The 20388-nt window shown below is 49.6% G+C and overlaps 1 protein-coding gene across 1 annotated transcript in view; it reads left to right on the top strand.

Moving 5' to 3' along the window:
* Nucleotides 1-15416, top strand: part of LOC102510749 (guanylate cyclase soluble subunit beta-2) — a 57211-nt gene extending 41795 nt beyond the window's left edge. The window contains 4 exon segments of the mRNA XM_032496797.1: nt 995-1149; nt 3612-3763; nt 6166-6270; nt 15089-15416. Of these exon segments, the coding sequence (XP_032352688.1) occupies nt 995-1149; nt 3612-3763; nt 6166-6270; nt 15089-15234 (558 nt within the window). The 3' untranslated portion in view covers nt 15235-15416.
* Nucleotides 15417-20388: the final 4972 nt, after the last annotated feature.

The following is a 20388-nucleotide window of genomic DNA, read 5'->3' as shown; positions in this document are numbered from 1 at the left end:
AAATAAAGATGCACCTAGAAAACCCTACACAAACCACAGTAAACTATGGGATCTAGTAAGTTCAGTAAGATCACAGGATACAAGAACAGTATATAAAAATTAGTTCAATTTCTATACACTAAGGATTTAAAAAATTGGAAAATGAAATAGACTGTTTAAACTTAGTTTTAAATCTTGAAAAATAACAAAATTGGAGGACTTACATTAATTTCTAGACTAATTTTAAAGCTACAGTAATAAAGACAGTGGAATTGGCAGAAGTACACACAAATAGATTGGAGCAGAAATTGACTATATTTAAGGACAACTGAGTTTTGACCTAGGTTCCAAATCAATCGAATGAGGAAGGAATCTTCTTAAGAAGTGGTTCTGTTACAATTGAATGTCCATTTGGGAAGAAAAATGAACCTCAGTCCTACCTCACTCCATTTATAAAAATTAATTTGAAATATATTACAGACCCAAACGTAAATGCTAGAACTATAAATCTTGAAATACAGAAGAATAGCGCCAAGACTTTGAAGTAAGCAATGATTTCTTAGATGGGTCACAAATCACTATGAAGGAAAGAAAAATGATAAACTTCAATGGTTTAGGCTAAATTGTGTTCCTTTTGAAATTCATATGCTGATGCTTTAACCCCTGGTACTTCAGAATGTGACTATATACAGAGACAGAGCCTTTAAAGAGATGATCAGGTTAAAAGCAGGCTGTTAGGGTGGGTACTAATCCAGTTAGAAGAAATAAAAAAGTGGTTAACCTCTGCAGGGAGGGATAGAACGTAACTGGAAAAGGGCACAAGAAAACTTCGCAAGGTAAAGGAACGAGTCTGTATTTTATTTCGGATGATAGTTACAGGGATATTTGCACTTGGCCAAAACTTATGGAGATAAAGAAGACAGATCTTAATGTTTTTATGTAAATTATACCTCAATTTAAAAATAAAAGCAAGAGTATTCAATGATCACTTTTCAACGAGGTTCTCTCTGTACAGATCAGAGTGGGCATCCACACGGGACCAGTCTTGGCAGGTGTCGTGGGGGACAAGATGCCGCGGTACTGCTTGTTTGGTGACACTGTGAACACAGCTTCCAGGATGGAAAGTCACGGGCTCCCCAACAAAGTGCACCTCAGCCCCACAGCCTACAGGTAGCCATTCATTTTTTCGTGCCTTTCTTGGTCTCTTCCCCTTCTAGAACATACAGTGCCTAGCCTCCCCCAGATGGGGGTAATGGAGGAAACCCATGCCTTTTCTTCCTTGCCACACTGTCTTCCAGAAGACATTGTGACAGACAATAAATATTGTTGAGTCTTTGCTGTAAGACAGTGTTTGTTCTCAAGGAGCATATGGTCCAGTGCAGGAGTTGGCAAGTTTTAGCCACAGACCATAGTGGCTAGCCTGCTGCTTGTTTTTGTAAATAAAGTTTTATTGAAACACAGCCATAATCTTTATTTAAGTGTTGTCCGTGGCTGCGTTCATGCTACAACAGCAGGGTTGAGTAGTTGTGACAGAGACTATGTGGTCCCCAAAGCTGAAAATATTTTCTATCTGGTCTTTTACGAAAAAAGTTTGCTGACCTTTGGGTCCAGTGGAAGAAAGAAATATTTACAGATAATTATTTTTAATGTGTGATAAGTACAATGATAAAGATATGCGTGAAACAATGTGGTTCCTCGAGAACTTACAAGAGGTCCCACTCTCTTCTAAGTTCTTTAACGTACGTTAGCTTGTCTACTGCTGCAACAACTATGAAGATATATGCTTATTATCTACAGATGAGGGAGAAAAATCAGGCACAAAAAGGTTAATCACTCGCCTCAGGTCACAGGAAGGCTAGGAAGGGAAACAGCCTGGTTACAACCCAGAGGGTCAGGCATTAAGCACCCCATTCTCATGCCTGAGGGAACTCCCGTGTGTTGTGGAGCCTGGGGTGAGGGAGCTGAACCCAGGAAAGAGATTCTGTGTGGAGGAGGGAGGATCCTGAGCTGAATCTTTGAGCAAGGGGTTCCAGAGCAGAATTTAGCCAAAACTGGGGCCTTGGGAGTGAAAAACAACCAGTACCAACACAGGTGGAGAGGAAGTGCAGAGAACTACGAACAACTTAGTTTTGCTGGGGTGGAAGATAGTGGAGAAAGCTGTGTGTGCCTCACCGAAGGGCAGGGGCTTACTCTGTAGGTGAAGCGGGGCCCCTGAGGGGAGTGAGATCCAAGACCACGGCAAGGTCAGGGTCCTGTTTGACACCGACCACGCTAGGCCGCAGATAAGGGCAGGTCTGAGCATCAGGAAACGGGAAGGAGAAGACTGTTAGGAGTTCGGTTTGAACTAGAACATTTGTTGGTGGGAATCTAGGGGAGAGTAAAATCAGCTAAACTTGGTAATTGCTAGAAATGGGGGATGAGAAAAAGAGGGAGGAGCTGAATGCCTCCCAGTTCATTCTGGGCCAGTGGGGCCTGAATCTCACCATCTGAGATGGGACAAGGAAGAGGCTTCCAGTTCAGAGGGGCAGACGACAAGTTCAGGTTGGGAAGTGTTGAAATCAAAGGAGCTGGGGAGCTTCTAGGGAGAGGTGCCATTACATGGATGGATGAAATTTGGAGTCAGGCTGTTGGCTGGGACCCAGACCTGCAGTAATAACATACAGGCAGTAATTAAGCCACAAAAGTTGATGAGATCCCTGGGGAGGGATGCCATGTAAGAAGAATAGTGGAAAGAACTAACATTTAAGTGGCAGACGGAGGAGGAGCCTGTGGAAGAGGCGGGAGGAACAGAATTCAGGGTGAGAAGCACCCTTGTAGATGTTTTTATGGAGGAAGAATTGAACAAAAATGTCAACTGTAGTGACAAGGATTGAAAAATATTCACCGGAGGTTTGGGACATTATTAGAAGTGGTTGTGGTAGGATGGGGGGAAGGGACAGACACTGGGTTGTGGGTTGAAAGATAAAAAGAAGAGAGCGTTTATATGGGACTAAAGTGGGGGGTGATCAAGTGAGATGGATTTTACTTCTATTTAGGATGGAAGCGAGCTTAGCATGCTGGTAAGGCTGAGGGAAGGATGCAGATGGAGAGATGACTGATGGACCAGGCCCTGAGGAGGTGGGAAGGGAGCCTGGGTGGGGCGCCCTTGGACAAGACAGCCTCTGAGGTTGGGAGGAAAAGGGTAGGTGTGGTCAATGGGATGAGAAGTTGCAGGGTCTCACCTCTAGTGGCTGAATCAGGTCAGAGTAGGAGGCGCGGTCAGCAGTGTGAGGGTGAGGCGAGCGGGTGCCCAGTGGGGGAACATGATACGCGAGGCGAAGGTCTGAAATCTCCACGGCCAAGGACAAGGGAGGGTGGCTGAGTGCTGAGCCTTGGCTGAGGCAGCTGACCGTGAATGTGAAACATCGCTAGCCTGCCCTGTTCTGTGGTTTTTCTCCAACATCCCTCGGCGGCCGGTAAATAAATGAACAAGCCACCTTCTTCTGCGGCTCTGTCCCTTTCCTGGGCCCCTCCCTGTGCCCTTCTTCTTATTCCCAGACCCTACCTCTCACAGCAGCCTTCCCAAGGTGGCCAACTCTCAAGTGACAGCATGCGACCTTTGATATCTGTGCATTTTTCTTTTCTCTGTGCAGAGCCCTGGAAAATCAGGGGTTTGAAATCATTGAAAGGGGTGAAATCGATGTGAAAGGGAAAGGGAAAATGACCACATACTTTCTGATCCAGAACCTGAATGCCTCGGAGGATGAGGTCATGGGGAGACCTCTGACTCGGACTGGCCCTGCGGGTAAGCAAAGGGAGAAGCCTCGTTGTTGGTTCTGAATATTTTTTCCACCAACAACTTCAACTGTGTTCAGTGAGGTCCCGGGGTTTGACGGCCAGCGTGGGCATCCTCCCTGTCCACCCCCAAGCTGCCACTTTCGGTAACCAGTTTGCCCTGAACGGTCTTCTCTTGCATCCAGAATATTCCGATATTCCTTGATCTGGGCTGATGGACCTGCCTGCAGGGTCTCTTGTGCATTTGTTTGAGGTTCTCCCTGTCCAAGAAAGGGGCTTTGTCCATCAGCCTCTCCTGCTGCTGGGGGATGATTTCAGAGCCTCCCTCTGCTCCTCAGCCTCAGGGAAGGCTCCAGAACAGGCTTCCTTCACACCTTGGAAACTTCCACCTTCCCTTCCTCATTGTCTGCTGGCTTCAAAAACTGGGAAGCAGGACAAAATCCATGACTCACTTGGCTCCAGGAATGACAAGAGAGTGAGATGAGGTTAAAACAACCCAGGGCTAAGCCAGACCAGGGATCACCATTTGGGTCACGATGCTCAAAAAGAAAAAAAAAAAAAAAAAAGGAAAAAGCAAAGGCAGCAGCTGGAATCCACCAAGGAGCAAGGCGGCCTCCTCCAGCTGCAGGGCAGACCCCCCCTCTCCACCGACATGGTCAGGGCTCCTGAACAACCGCCTGGGTCACCGCTGGGAAACGCTGACCCGAAGGGGAGACCCAGTAGCAGCAGGGAAACCTTCCTGAACCTCTGAAGCAAACTGGAGAAGGAAGTGGATTCATTCTGACAGGAGCTAATCCTTAGCCGCTCCTGGGCCTGCAAAGGAAGCATCTAAGTCTAGAGGCTCCTGGTGTGTGTAGCTGATAGACACAGGATGTCTCTTTGGGATGCGCAAATTATGGTTACTGTTTTTAAACTGAGGCTATACCAATGAAGAGGTGGAAATTTGGAGAACCTGTAAAATTGTTTTGGTGACATTTTCGTTCTAATATTTTCTCCCCTTAGTATCCCTGTGGGCTGTGATTGGTTTTGGCTACATTTTATTGTTGGAGGCACTGGATAGAAAGTTTAAATTAAAAAGTGAAATAACTTCGGCTAATAAAGACCAGGAGGCACCCTCTTTTGAGTTTCTGAATTTCTAGGCTCTGGGCATCTCACCCCCCTCCCCATCCCATCACCTCCTCCCTCTCACCAGCACATCGTCCCCAGGACTGAGGGCTGCTACAGAGGGATAAACGTTTCCCTTTTCTTTGTCAGAAATAGACAAAGGTTGGGGAAGGGGTGGGGTGTCTTTTGCCACCTGACGGTGGGAGAGAGGAAGATGGAGCTGGAGGCTTTAGCGCCAGGACCGGGCAGAATCTTGCTCGGAAGGTGCACCTGCCTCAAACGCAAGACTGCTTCCTCCCATTTCCTCTGCAGAGGGGTTTTCACAAACTGGAAATTGGAGAAATGGGATTCTAGAACACGGTCTGGGCTGGTAGAACCTAACCCACTTTCAGTTCTGAGCTGGAAACAAACAGAAACAACGGAGAGCAGGAAATGAGTGAGGGTGTCTCGGTTGAAGATCTCAATCTGGACCCCGAGAAAGGAGGGAGGGGACAGCCCCTCTCAGGCCCTAAACACTACCTTGGTGCAAAGTGGGTAAAGGCACCCTTTGCGGGTAGGCAGCCCCTTGAGCATGGCTTATAATAAGGTCACCCCTTCCTCTGGGTGGATGCCAGCCCCCAGCCCCACTCCTGGCCAGTGTCAATGTGCAGAGAAACACAACCCTGTGTGTGGAACCCAGAAGGTGGGGGGTCCCACCTTTTTTTTTCCCCATGCTTCTCTACATTTCCCTCATCTTTTCCCCATCAGCCTAGGATTTCTGACGTTGAGCCTTGGGTGTCAGGCTCTGGGGAAGGGGGCATCTGCCTGTCTGTGCCTGCCCCTCCTGTCCCCACCGGGGCACAGCTCCAGCAGGAACAGGAAGGCCAGGATCCCTCAGGAGAGACCCCATGCTGACCCTGCTCCCTAAGTGACCGAGGGGCTGGAGGATGTGATCCCGTGAATCCTCTAGGGGCAATGAAACTTTCCCCACGAGCCAGATGGGCTCTCAGAGCCCACGGTGAAGGGGAAGGAACTCTTCCCAAATCAGCTGTCCCCTTGTATCAGCTCCCGGGGACACGTGCTGACACTGGGCACAACTTGTGGGGGTGTGGGGGGGAGACCAAGAGGTTGAACTTGATGGGACTGCAGTGTGAAGCCAGCGTGAGACCTGTCTGACCATGGCAGTGCGGGGAGAGGGGGCCTGAGCAGTGTCCTTCCTGTGTTCCCGGTGCCCTGCAGGTTGAGAGCCCCAGGGGTTGCCAACATTCAGAGAAAGGCCCCACCTGACACCTGCTCACAGGCCTTCCCCTCATTTTTTTTTTTTTTCAGAAGTCAGTGCTCAGGAAAGTCAAGAAAGTCAAGACAGCAAAACTCTGGCCATCATGAGGTACACAGACAGCTGGCAGCTGCCCCCCAAGAGTGACACAGCCAGCGGTGAGTACCCCGGATGTGATGGAGACCCCCAGCACTGCAGCTGGGCTCCTAGGGGGTTGGGGAAGAGCCAGAGAGGGGCGGCTCAGGCGGAGTTTGGGGCCCTTTAATGGTTGCTCTATGTTTTGAGGAGGTTTTTTTTTTAATGCTCCCCTAACCTACCCACCTCCCCACCCCAAGTGCCCCAAGGGATCCCTCATTCTGAGAGGGCCCTCTCTGCCCCGCTCCCAGAGAACCTCTAAGTCTCAGAAACACTTAGTCTCCATGAACCCTCAAACCGACATTTCTCTGGACATGGTGCCCTCAGGAGCATGCTGCCTGTTGGTGAGGGGTGCTGGAGATCCCCAGCCCCGTCCCCATCACCTGGTGCTGCCTAGCACTGACCTCAGGGCATTGACACCACCGCAAAGCAGGGCTCAGTGCCATCTTCTCTGCTCTGTCCAGAAAGATGGCAGGGGTGAGGGTTCCTCTCAGGTCACACTTACACTCCAACGTTCTGGTGAGCCACTCAGCTTCCTTGGGAGCCCAAGTCAGGACTGACACAGCCCTAGGTTTGAGTTCGGGGTCACAGAGCAGTGCAGAAGGACAGGGATGGCCCGCAGACTGAACCCTCCCCTTCTCCCTTCCTGGCTTTGAGCCGTTGGCACTGGGCCCTGCCCCAATGCCTGTAGACGTCCCTCTAGTTTGACCCCAGAATGAGGTTGAGGGAATGACCAGCACGCTTCTGTTCAACTCCACTGAGAGGAGACAGAGCAAAACTTGCCTCTCTCTGATCCGGGGGCAGGTGGCATCTTGGATTCGGGCATGAGAAGCTCAAAGTAGACTTCCCGCCATCACCCAGAGGCATTTCCCTCCCCCTCCTCGCTCCCTGCCTGCTTACAGTTGCATGTTTCTGACACTGTTCAAGCCCTGAGGAGTCACCAATGCTAATACAGTTTGGAATGTAACGTTCATAGATTGGTTCAACAGCATTTCCAGATGCCCCAGGAATACAGTTGGTTGAGGCCAGGCACTATCGTGGGATCTGAGGTGTTCCTTGAACTGAACACAGGAGGTTTCTGCCTTCACGCAGCTTGGGTTTTAGTAGAGGGAGACAGACAACCTGTCACAAAATGAATGAGATCATTTCTGGTTAAGAAAATAAAAGTGGGTAATGGAAAAGAGGGCCAGTGAAGGCTTCCTGGAGGGGGCAGCATTCAAGCTGAAATGAGCATGAAGGGAAGGAGCCGCATGGCTGTCCAGGTAGGGGCTTCCAGGCAGTGCCACGCTCTAAAGCGGACACCAGCCTGGCAAGTTCAAAGGAGAACCAGGAGGCCAGCATGTCCAGAGAGGGGTGGGAGGGGAGGGGAAGGGAGCGGGAGCGGGGGAGGTCGGGGAGGTGGGCCTTGGACAGTCTGGCTGCAGCGCCTCCCTGTCCACACAGGAAGTACGGGGCAAGCTGAGGAGCTGCTGGGTCAACACGGGAACAGCCAAAGCAAGAAGACCTCGGTCATTTGTATCCGGAAATGGCTTCTGCAAAACAGCTCAGAGGGGCAAGTCTAAGAGCTCCTGTTCCAGGAAGGTGAAGCGATTCATTTGTCAAACTGCTGCTGCATGGGAGGTCCCTCCACAGGGGAAGCCAGCAGGGCTGGACATCTCACTTAGAGCTGGGAGACAGACATTTCTCAACCTCTTCTAACTGTTGCTTTCCTGGACAAAAACCAACACCAACAACTAGAGAAGGAAATACAGGCCACCTCAGATTTGGGGGGTCAACTGGAAGGCGAGAGAACTGGCATTTGTTGGGCAACTGCTTTGTGCTGGGAGTTTACCCACAGGATGGCATTTGGTCCAAGTCACGTGTTACATCCATCACATGACTGGTCCCATAAGAAGTAGGAAACTTGAAGTTCAGAAAGGTTACCTGAGGCCGACCTCATGGCGCAACGGTAGCACGTCTGACTCCAGAAAGGTTATCTGATATATAAGGTCCCACCACTAGCAGGTGGAAGACGCAGGCCTCGCTCTCCCTGCTGTCTGTCGGGGGCTGCCCGTGTCCCCGTGAGCCCTCCTTCAGTAACAGACCAAATCCATTCCATGGTTTCCCCCAGCGGTGGAGCTGCACTGGGACTCCTTGGCTTCAGGATGGCCCAGCCATGTCTTGATCAGATCCTCTGGCCCCACCTGAACAGATTTCTGACCGTTGGGTGTGGTTAGCAGAGGTGTGGCTAAGGAATCCCTCACACGCTGGGGGCGAGTGGGAAACAGCGCCGTGTGGGCCAGAGGCTTGGAGCTGTGAGGACAAAGCCAGCTGGGCCACGGGCCTCCGTGAGCTACCCCAGCCCAGCCCTCCTGAGTCAGGAGGTGCTTCTAACAGCTTCTGCAGGTGCTCGGAGTGTGAGCTCCCCAGGCTTCTTGTCTCTGATGGTTGTCAGGAGACAAAGGGGATTCGTGTCACCTCCCCCAGGACCTGCCTTTTCCTTCTCATCCTGATTTGGGTCCCAGTTCTCCTGGGTTTACGGCTACATCTGATAACATCCTGCTTGGCTCTGAGGTCGAAGGCTGCCTCTGCTCTGGCCTCCATCCCCAGGGCTGTTCCCTGGCCCCTCTGTGGGCGTCATCACACGGGAAAGCGTTTCTGTCATTAGCCAAGCCTGTCAGCTCTCTCTCGGAAGGTCAGACTGTTGGAGCTCACTACCTCAGAGGCTGTTTCCAACCTCAGGATGCCAGTCAAGGATGCCGTCAGCCTCACCAGGTTGTCAAGCATAGGATTGCTCTCCAGGGACACGCATTCACCTCTCTGCCCCGCCCCAACTGCGCTCCCTGATGAGAACTCTCCCCAAAACTCTCCCAGGGCCGGGGCAGCCCACAGGGCTGCAGAGGCAAGGAGCACACCCCACAGTCCCCTCTCTGGGGGTGGCCGAGATGTGATGGCCACTGGTGTCTCAGCCTGGCTGCCAGGGCAGGAGACACTCCAGCAGGACCCAGGCTGCCTGGCTGCAGCCAGGACCTCATTTGCACTTCAATGATGTGCTTTCCTTTCACTCCACTCTGGATTTGGGTGTTAGATGTGCCGGTGGAGAGACTCCCTAGCGCAATTAAACGGGAGTACTGAGCCGGAGAGAAATCAGTGTTTGACTCGGATATTGAAGCAGCCACCTTTCAGTATTGACTAAAAAATTGGCCTTCCAGCTGTCCCTGCTGGCAGGCTCTTCTGGCATCTCTTCAGACCCCTGTTAATGTGTTTTTCAAATTTCAGCTTGCTTCAACTTGTCTCCTAGCTGATTCACCCGACCGTTATGATAATGGGTTCCAGGCTGACCTGCAGACGGCACTTAGGCAAGTGGCCCAGGCCAGTCTCTGGAGGGGACCCCTCCCTGTAAATCACAGTCTGACGGCGTCCACTTGCGGGGTTCATGGCGGGTTAAGTCAGCTTAGAGGACCTCTTACATCAGCTCCTAATCGTTCTGGGAAACTTCGGGGTGAGGGAGGGTCTCTCTCCTGCATGAGTGTAGATGAAGCAGAATGCCTTGGAGCATCTGCAACTCCCTTCAAATTTGACTCACTCTTCTTAGCGGGAAGGACATTCCCCGCCATGTGCAAACCCCCCACCCACATGGATAATTCTTGGATGAGTTTGTGGTCACTTAATTGCCAGGGTCTTTGCCCTCAGCTATTCCAGAATCTTGACAAGGCAACTGCCTTTCCCAGACGGGTCCAACGAGCCAGGGCCCTTACGCTCGGCCCCGAGGCTTTTCAGCAGCTTTTCTGAGGCCTTCATAAGCACGGCTGTCAACTTTCCTGACCTCTTCTGCGTGGGAAGGATGAGCGGCGTAGCCATTTTTTAAACCTCAAGCTTTCTAGAAGTTGAGCTATTTAACCAGCAGTGTTCTACAGAGAAAGATCCTGGCAGGTTCTTTACAAATAAGGAGATGATTCGCGGAGGGACACACGACTTTCCTGGTCAGGGCCAGCCTGTAGGGTAGCTGGTTGTCAGCTTTGGTATCAGGCACCGGGATGTGGCCTCAGAGCTGTGGGTGTGGGGAGGTGCTGGGAGGGAGGGAGGGAGGGGATCAAATCACCCGTGGTTGACAGGAGAGATGGGGGGCCTCACCCTGAGAGTGATTCAGCGAGTCCAGTCTCTGGTTCGTTAACCGTCTCCGCAGGGCAGTTGGAGGAGCCGCCAGGCTTGGGCCCCACTGTCACAGTGGAAGAGCATTAGCTCTTAATCAGAATTCCTGGGCCTGCATCCAGGTCCTGACACCCATAATCAGCTGTATTGCTTTAGGTGAGTCCCTTCGCGCGGGTTTTTCTCATCCGGAAAGCAGGGGCAACAGCGTGCCTGTGTTATAGGGTCGCTTTGAGGACTATGAGATACTGTGTATCATGTGAAAACCATACTGTGCTGAAGACAGGTCACGTGTGCCAACTGCTAAGTCACTGACAGACCCTCTTGTTGGGAATTCACTCACTTAGCAAATGTGAGTCTTGGCACAAAACTGTAGGAGGAACTACAGGGGTTAAAAAGTAAGAATGAGCTGCTGCACCCAGGGAGCTTTAGCTCAGGGGCCAAGAGAGCCACAGAGGTCAGACCCCAGCCCCGTGCAAGGGGTGGCGGGGCTGAGAGCAAGGGCAGGGGGGCTGGATACACACCGAGGACTTGGAAGCCTCACGTGGCTTCTGCTCTGCTTCCTGGAGAATGCAGGGGCTTCTGGAAGCTGGAGATCTGGTTCCTTCAGGGCGTGACCTCTTGCCCATGGAGAGAAATGGCAAGCAAGGAGGTGGGCGATTCTAGAACAGCGACCCCCCTCCCCCAAGAGTGGAGACTCTGTTGAGCCCTTTTTATTACTAGGATAAAATTCTCACTAATGGCATTTCCCTCCACAAAGTTTTCTAGAAATCGTGGCTCCTTCCTCTGTTCACACGTATGAATCGGGTGGTCAGCCTGCTCTTCCGCTAGAACAGGTGGATTTATTGGAAAATTAACCCCAGTAGAACCAAGTGGGAGGAGCTAAAGTGCTCCACACACGTGGAGACCCCGCAGAGTAACCAGCCAGCAACTGCCCCTGTGCTGGGAGGGCCAGGACGGGGCACTGAGAAGCCCCGACTGAGGGTCTGACTTCAGGCTCAAGCTAAACCCCCATCCCAGTCATGGAGAATCAGTATTGAAACCAAGATGTGGTTTTCCTTATCTGATTCTAGCTAGGAGGTTAGAAACAGATGCAGAAATGCAGGCAAGGAATTATTTTAATTGCAAGTATAAGAGTCTCTTCTTGTCACTCCAAGTCATATCCTTTATGGCTCACAGAGCCCTGCCTGTAACGACCAGGCAGTGACCCAAATCCCACGTGTATTCCCCAACAGCACTGCCCCAAGTTCCACGTTGTTAGACCCAGCACCACAGCCTCCCGCCTCCAGGTTCACAGTATGGCTCATGGGATGCTTGTTTCCCAGAGAAAGTTTTCTATTGCTACCATTCTTTCTGTTTAATTCATTCTTAGTCTACATTGAAATGTGTTTCCGTGCTCCTTTTAATTATTTATTAGGCTGTGTTGGTTTGCTCAAGTAGGGAACTTTTTTTTTTTAATGTATTTACATTATAGAAGGAATATTTAATTATTAGTTTTTACAACCAGAAAGTGCAGGTAAAACAAAAGGCAACAAAACTCTGTAGTTTCATCACCCAGAGGGACTACTGCTAAAATTTTGGTACCTATCTTCCCGAACTTATGTGTGTGAGTGTATATTATACATACTTTTCCTTAGGAAATTGGCATCATCACACATACCCTGTATTATAATTTGGCAGGTCATGACCTTCTCTCCTTTGAACATTTAAACACATTTCAAATTTTAAAAAAGACTGAACTTGCTGGACAGGGGACACTTGTATCCCATGAGACTTGTGCTGTGACAAACCAAAAGCCACATTACGTTGTATCAAGTGGAAACCCCAATTATCTCGTACTTCTGCACATCTGCGACACATGTGTGATGACCTGATATTCTGTGAGTCCTGAAGCTGCCTCTGAATTTTCCAAGGAAGACTAACAGAGTTCAATTAAGCTTTGGTGTTGAGATTATTCCTCGTGTCTAGATATTAGTAATCCACAGAAGAGGTACATTGTAATTCTCAATCAGAAAAGGTAATTAATCAGAAGGCTATGTTTCCCAACTCTACATAATAATGGGCATTAAACTGTAGCAAGATAATGTTCCTAATAGGCAGTCCTGAGGGCTGTGAGCAGTGGTCTCATGAGATGATGGATGAGTATCTCTCTCAAGTAAACAAGGATGTTCTTCCATCATGTGGATTGTGGAATTGGATTTCAGTAAAGTGTCAAATATATATGTGTAGAAATTCCAAGAGACTCTGGTGATTTCATGCTAAGTCTCATTTGAATTGATGGCAGCACCAACTCATATTGATGGAGACCTGGTCGGCCTGCGCCCAGCTTTCAGTGGGCCGTCTTGGTTCTCAGACAATCGTAGCTGGTCGTCTTGTCTCACTGTTGACTGGGGAATTTCTCAAGGAGAGAAAGCAGGGTGGGAGGGAAGGAGTTTCAGAGAAGTGCAAAGGAACTGAGGGTAGAAATTAGGAGGAGGACCAGTTGAGAAACAAGTGAGAAAATGAGAAACAGCCAGGTTGGAAGCGAGGAAAATGTGCTGTGGATACAAGACGTGGGTCAGCGGGGAAAAGCTATGTTGAAAATTTTTTTGAGAAGAGAAATTAGAAGAACCTGAAAAAGTGTTGAAGAGGAGACTGAGAGATCTGTGAAGTATTACTTCCTCGTGCTCAGTTTACACGTCCAAAATTTTGTGGGGATGGTTAAGCCAGAAATTGTTTATTCATCTTGGTTACAAAGAAATGGTGGTGCCTCCTGGAAGCAGGAGCGTCAGAAACAGCCTGACGGTTAGTTGGTAAAGAGACAGCAATTTTTATTTAGTAACTCCTTGTTCAGTTTTTATTGTTGTTAGGGTAACCCCTACTTTGGATACAATTGCAAAGACTCAAACAAATAAGTTCTGTGATCACAGTACTACTTGGTGGAGATTCTCTCTCAAAGGTTCTTATAACTTGTCTGTGAGTTGAGAAACAGATGTGCAGTCCAGCGAGCATCCTGTTACACCTGCAGAAGCCGAGGCGCAGGGAGATGGAGCTGGGGAGAGTTCAGTCGCCTCCTAGTGCTGACAGGCAGCCTGGAGGCAGGGAGCCGTGTCTTCTCAGTAGGCAAAGAAACATCACATTTCTATCTGTAATCAGTTCCATTTCCCCTGATTTGGGATGATGCCAAAACAAAACTGACACTCTTCAAACCCACTGTCCTTATCATTTATCCTGCATATTTCATTTTTGAAAAATCCAATTCCTTTTAAAATTATAATAGTGCTTACATCTCTGAGAAAAACAATACTGCAATAAATTCTGGAAGTCGAAGTGAAAGGGATAAAGCGTACTTGGAATAATAAGACTAGTAGAGAATTATAAAACACAAACCCAAAATCCCATCCCCTATTGGAATAATTAATTTCCAAAGAGGATAAACTATTGCTGAACATGAATCTGTCTCCTGCATGTGACGGGGAGAGGGTGGGAGGGACATGTTACGAGGCTCAAACGAACCTGTAGTTAATGACAGCTCCACTTAGCCAGCTCTGGTTTAAAGCCATGCCTTATAAAAACGCCACATTTGAGGAGTTTATGAACCTTGATTCCTTGTCAGATTAGCCCCGACTTCTACATGAGCCAAATACTGCGTGTGAATCATCACCCAGAGTTGCCCCAGTGACATGGTTCTGGATCTGCCAAATTCTCACCTCATGCTGGGCCCAAGCCTGGGGAGGGCCTGGGGACAGGGCCAGGCGCCCACATCGTTCCACGTGTGTGTCATCACTTGTGTTCATTAATGACCAGCCCTTTAGCAAACTGAACTTGCCTCTGTCTGATTGTTTGTGTTGAAAATTACCCATTGCTTATAAGATGTTGAAACAGAGGTAACTGCTGATCCAGGTTCAGGAGGAAATGAGGCCCTAATGGTGAAGGAAGTCACTCATTAATTTGGGAACACAAGGCTGAAGACAGAAGCCCCTCCTGCATTTCCTGACTTCTAGAATAGAGAGTCTCAAATCCAGTACAAGAGCCTCTCTGAACTTGAATGTCTCTGGAACAATGATCAGTGTAGAAACAAATGGGAATGATAAATGACTTTAAAATCTTACACGCAGATCTTTCCAAATGAAGGTGCAGGGAGAGCAGGAGATGGAGACAGCATCTCCACCAGCCTTCTTGTTTCCATTTCTCCTCCAAGGCCTTGCCCTCCCTCCTTGCCGAGCTCACAGTCCCAGGCACTTTGGCATCTCTGAGTCTGAGCTCTGTGTGGGGCATTGTGTACTTACTTTACATAAGGCATCTAATTTCATTATCAGAATAACCCTAGGAGGGAGGTGTCATTTCCCCACTTTTCAGAGGAGGAAAAATGTGGCCCTGAGAGGTCAGTCATGAGCAGCGGTGCCCCTGGGTCTGAAGCCAGCGTGCCCTGATGCTTGGGCCTCGAATACTGGCGCGGGGCAGCGAGTCTGGAGGCTTGGTGCTCTTATGTGAGTGATACACAAGTAAAGATTTTGGTACGTGACCAATAAGACAATGCAGTGTTGGACAAAAGGTATGATCCAGGAACAAGGCAGAGGTCTGAATGGGCCTTGGCCTCAGCTGTGAAGATGTTCTCCTGCTCAGGAGGTAGAAAAGTAAAAACTCTGTTCCCCGGGGCTGGGCTCAATCAGAACCCCTGACCGAGGACCCATGAGGCCTGACTCTTTGGCTCTTCGCTTTGTCTTGTTTCAGCTTCTGACCAATCGGCACCCAAAGGGAGTCCAGTGATGGGACAGGAGTCGGTAGAGGCAGCTGGCGGACAGTGGTCTTCAGATCAGACAAAGACACGTCACTCTGCTAACCACACTCTGCCATCTGGTTTCTGTGCTTTGTTCTAACAAGAGGAGATGTGAACCCCTCGGCTTAGCTTTCCCCCTACTCAGTTTAATGGCAGCAAAGAAAAGTAACTTCATTTCTCAGCTCAAGATTTCTTAAGCTGTGTCTCTTCCTCGTTGTCCCATTGAGAATAAATGTCTAGAAATGAAACACAATCCTGACAGGTTTGGAAAATGTGCTTTCACATTCTCAGTTCAAAGCCAACGCTGACACTTTGAGACTTTGGGTCTTGTGTGTTCTCGGGGACAAGCAGTGTGGGCCTCCTCGCCCTGTGTTCTCCTAACAGGGATGGACGGCCCTCCTGTTCCCGTCACTGGTTCTGCTGAGTCTCTGCCTCTGAGCAAAAGCCCCAGTGGCCGAGTTCAGAGGACGCCCTGACCTCGGAGCCGGTTGTGGGCAATGTCTTGCTCTAAATGATGGGGGCGGAGGAAAGGCCCCAGATCCCGCAGTTTATAAATCATGCCAGAGCGCAGCCAGGATGTGCAAGGCACTCAGCCAGGAGCTGTGAAAGGAAAGCATTTTCATCCCCAGTCCTGGGAATTATGTGAAGCAATAGAACAAAAGCTGCATTCCCCAGAGATTTTCTGAAAATGGAGAAATGAAAGAGAAAAAGGAGAAAATCAGCGGAAGGGCAGAGTTAGGAAAGACAGGGAAATAAGGCAGAGTGCGGCTTGGCCCGCTGCCTTCAGGACCCGGGAAGCTCCTTCTCCTGCTCCTTGGCATGGGCATGGGGACATCTTGTGCAGTGGAAAGCGCTGGAAACACTCTCAGAGCCATGGGGTAGGGGCGAGGGAGGTGGAGAAGTGGTCTGGGGGCTTTGTATCTGCCCTTGGTGACGGTACAAAAAGTAAGTTTTTTTTTTTCTAATTGACAAAATCTGAAGGGCACACAGTTTTGAGATTCATTCTTGCTAGGATCTTGCTTGTCCCAAGGGGCGTTAACTGTCAGGAGGGCGGGACTGGCCTCTGTCTGCAGCCAATCCCAGGAGCAGGAGGGGAAGGGAAGGCGACAAGAGTTGAATCCCTTGCCCCGCTGTGTCCTTCTAGATGGCAGCTGTGTCTTGTGTCTAGAAATAGGTGGTGTGGCCCGAGGTTCAGAAGGGCCAGAGCAGCCAGGATTAGACAAATGCAGACTCAAGAGTTGTGGGCTCTTGTCCAGACTCCACTCCTGGATGTCTTGCTACCTCAGTTTCACCACCTGTAAAGTGGGGTTAGTGACAGCACCCCAGCACCCCACCTACCTCATAGGTGTTGCAAGTGAGGATTCAGTGAAGTACAAGATGCCTGTGATAGTCACAATAACTACTAACATACAAAGATCATCAACCAAATGCTGGGCACTGGCCTCACACGTATGTGACACACATGTTATTTCTGCTTCTGGCAGCAACCCCTAAAGAGACATCTCTTTCAGTCCCTAATTGACAGATAAGGAAACAAACTCAGGGAGACTGAGTAGCCAGAGATCACGCCGCTGGTGCTGGGGACCAGCCTAAGCAGGACACACGCTGTTCAATGTTACAATATCGAAAAAGGCAGGAGAGCCTGGATGTGTGGACCCTGGAGCCAGGTAGAGCCCAGTCTGAATCCTGGCTCTACCACTTGGCAGCTGTGTGTGTTGGGGAAAGTTGCTTAACAGCTCTGTGCCTGAGTATTCCCTTTGTAAATGGGGATAATCAGGAGGACCTGCCTCATAAGGGTGTCATGATGATTACATGACATACACAAAGCACTTAGAGTGACTGACATTTAATAACCTTTCTGTAAATGCTATTTTGAAAATGCTTCTGTTAAGTGGTCATCCCGCTAAAGTGGGGCTAAAGAAAGATGATACTTGTTACTTTTCCTGTGTGCTTCCCTCCTCCCCCCACCCCCAGTCCTTTAGTTCAGAAGCCAGAACTATGACGCTGTTAGGTGACGGCACTGCCCGAGAGACTAAGGGTAACACGGTTGTCGCTGGTGGAGGAGTGGCGTTTTGCTTTGTTTTTGGAAGGAGAAAAGCGGGACCTGTGGCTCTGGCTCCCACCTGGAGGCTTGCTTTGCTGCCTTGGACCCTATGGAGCGGCCGGTTTAACGCTCAGCTCTACCTGAGGCTGCTGGGAGCTGTGGAGCAGGTGCCCCAGCCTGTGTGGAAAACGGGGAGGATTTTGTTCCATGTTTGTTATGACCGAAATAATCTTTTCCAGCTGTAACTGAATGGCTGTATCCTGCATTTGACATCCCCCTGGGGGCTTCTATTTATTCCTTGGAGTAAACACTGGTGGAGACAAACTTCAGGTGCCCAGGGAAACCCAGCCAGGCAGACAATGAGCTCCGCGAGCCCCTGGCACTCCAAGGGAGCATTCTTTCTTGGACGCACCTCTCTGGGCTGGAATCCTCGGGAGCCCCCCCTGCCAAGCTGAGTGTTGGGGCGGAGGGAGAGCAGGTTAGCTTGTGGGACGCCCGCACCCTGAGGGCCTCCGCCAGCACCACGCGCTGACACCTACATCTGGTGGTCTTGCCTGATGTCCATCAGTCAAACGTCTGGCTGTCACTCCGGATAACAGACTTTTGTTTACGAGCCTGGAATGCTCTGCTCAGCAGGGAAGGCAGAGCGACTCCAGGATAAGCCTCCTCCCACACCCACAACCTGTTAGGTTCATTTTACTGGTGACCCTGTCGGGCTCCAGCCTCTTCCCCCAGGGCACAGCCCAGGGGCATGGCAGACTGGGATCCAAGCAGATGGCCGGTCCGGCTCCCGACCTGGTCCAGCAGGCCAAAGGCGATTACATACTCTCCGGCCTCCAGCCCATGGGGAGAGGCGGACATTTTCATCAACAAGAGTCTGAAAACACTGCCCACCATTCTTCCCCGAGGGAGTGCAGAGCTTTATCCTATGGATTCTACAAGCCCACCTCCTGGCCTCTCCCCGGGGATAAACTGGTGGATGTGGGCTGAGGGGCTCACACGTGCCAGGGGCCCTGTCCGCCCTCCCCCCACCTCTGCGTGGCTCTCCCCATCCCGGGCATCTAAGCCTGGCTTCCCAGAGCCCGGGCCGGCCAGGGGCTGGAGTCTCACCCTCCTCCAGGCTGTGGCCGGCTCCCTCTTTACAACAACCTGACTCCCCCACAGCCCTTTCTTTTCCACCCCTTCTTTTCCAACTTTCCTTCAGCTCGAGCTGTATGTGAGAGAAAGGAGGTGAATCACGTGCCTGGCTGAGGCATGAGATCATTTTTCCTCCCCTCTTAGCACGCTGGCTGTCTGCTGGTCGGGGTTACTGGAAGAAAGCGGGAAAGCTCCGTTTCCACAGAGAGCCATCTGGCTCCACCAGACTCACACTGATGCTAATCTGTTAGTTTCTTTTTCTTTTCTTTCTTTTTCTTTTTTTTTTTGTTCCCAAGGAACACTTCATCTGCAGCTGTAAACTCAGACCTGGTCCATCTGAGGCAAGTGTTCATCTGGTGCACATTTATTATAGCATCAGGCCCCCCTCTCCCCGCCCGCTTGTAGGTGTCAGGACATCATTGTGATCACTGGTGGGTCTATGTAGCTGTAATGTCAGGGCTGTACTTTCAAATGGAAATCAGGCAATTACGCTCCACATGGAGAAATCTGACAGATGCAGAGGTTTTACACCACTGGCTGTGTCATGGGGATGCGGGCAGCCAGAGCTCCCAGGGGATGGTGAAATAAATAGAACATGTTTCAAGAGCACAGAGAAATCCAGGAATAATTAACTGCATGATGAGGGTTCATAGCTCCTGGGCTGTTTAATTCCAAAACGTGATAATGATATGTCAACGAATCGCTTAACTCATCCTTGTAGGGGCGGCATCAGAAAAGCCATCACAATGTGCAATTCACAGAGGCAGGCGCTGCTCAGCGCATCTGTCTTCCAGTTTCCAAATGCAAAGTCTCAGTATTTTCTTGTTTCACTTCCCCCACACAGGGGGGCTCCAGTTGCCTTTAGAAGAGGGGCTGGTTGTAGCCTGGTGTCTACCTGATGGAACATCTTCCTGTCAACACTGTGTTGGATACATAGATCCTCATGCTGGGAGCTATGGTGATAATATCATTGTGGCTGCTGCTGGTCGAGTACTTATGTGCCAAGCACCAGCCACATGCCCTGGTCCTGGAAGTGTACATAGACACCATGATTATCCACAATTCCAGACAGAGAAATGGGCACAGAGGTAAGAACTGGGCTTCAGGTCTGGCCCTGCTGGACTCTGATCTTAGCTCTTGGCCACTGGGTTGCACCCTCCTAATATTCCAGCAGATAGTAGGACAAGGGATACACTCTCGCTCATGTGCCCTGGTAAAGCACCTTCCATCAGATGAGTATCATTGGAGTGAACTAAACAGGAGAGATCTAAAAAGTTAAAAATGAATTTTCACCCTAAAATATCCAGTTAGTTTGGAGTCTGAAATACACAGTAAGATTTAATCACCCAAGGTGTCCCAAACCAGGCTGAAATGAACCTATGTTACCAAAAAGTAAAGTGCCCCCCAAATCTTGCCCACTGCCCTTTTCTCTCATGGGGAAAACTAGTCAGAGCAGGCTGTGGTCCTGGCCCCGGACTCCGGCAGCCCCTGAATTTCCCCGCTATGCCACTGCCTTGGACTAGGCTAAAGCTGATGCCAATTGGAACTGAGAAAAAGGGAAGACATTTCATTTCTCAGAAAGAGTATTTTTTTAAACTAAGCATATGATAAAATAAATTAGGCTTATGTAGGAATCTCTAATGCCTTTTCGGATCAACAAGGGCCAATGAGGCCCCACTATAGAGAGAATATATTAAACAAAGCAGGGTGTCAGGAGACACAGCTTCTACTAATTTGCTAGTGACTGATAAGTTCTGGTTGGGCTGGTGTTTGTTTTATCTTATTCAAGGGTGGAAAAACTTAAGGAAATTTAACATTTTTTAAAGCATCAGCTTTCTCTTAAGAATTAAATCTCTGCTTACAGAAAAATGAGTTTGACTTTTTTCATCTCTACTGAATACATTTGTTTGCAAATATTCGAATCAACTTGCATTGCAGAAATGAAAAATATCATTAAAATATCTTCTTCAATAAAGACCTCAATTAAAAAGATCGAGAACAGTAGTGACCAGCACAAGAGAGACTGAAATCACAAGTCACTCAAAAATGGATCACTCAGGAACTCAAAGCAGC

The sequence above is a fragment of the Camelus ferus genome, chromosome 14, assembly GCF_009834535.1.
Source record: "Camelus ferus isolate YT-003-E chromosome 14, BCGSAC_Cfer_1.0, whole genome shotgun sequence".
In the NCBI taxonomy this organism is placed as follows: domain Eukaryota; kingdom Metazoa; phylum Chordata; class Mammalia; order Artiodactyla; family Camelidae; genus Camelus; species Camelus ferus.
The sequence above is the reverse complement of the archived record's forward strand: the minus strand, read 5'-3'. Positions and strand labels throughout refer to the sequence as shown.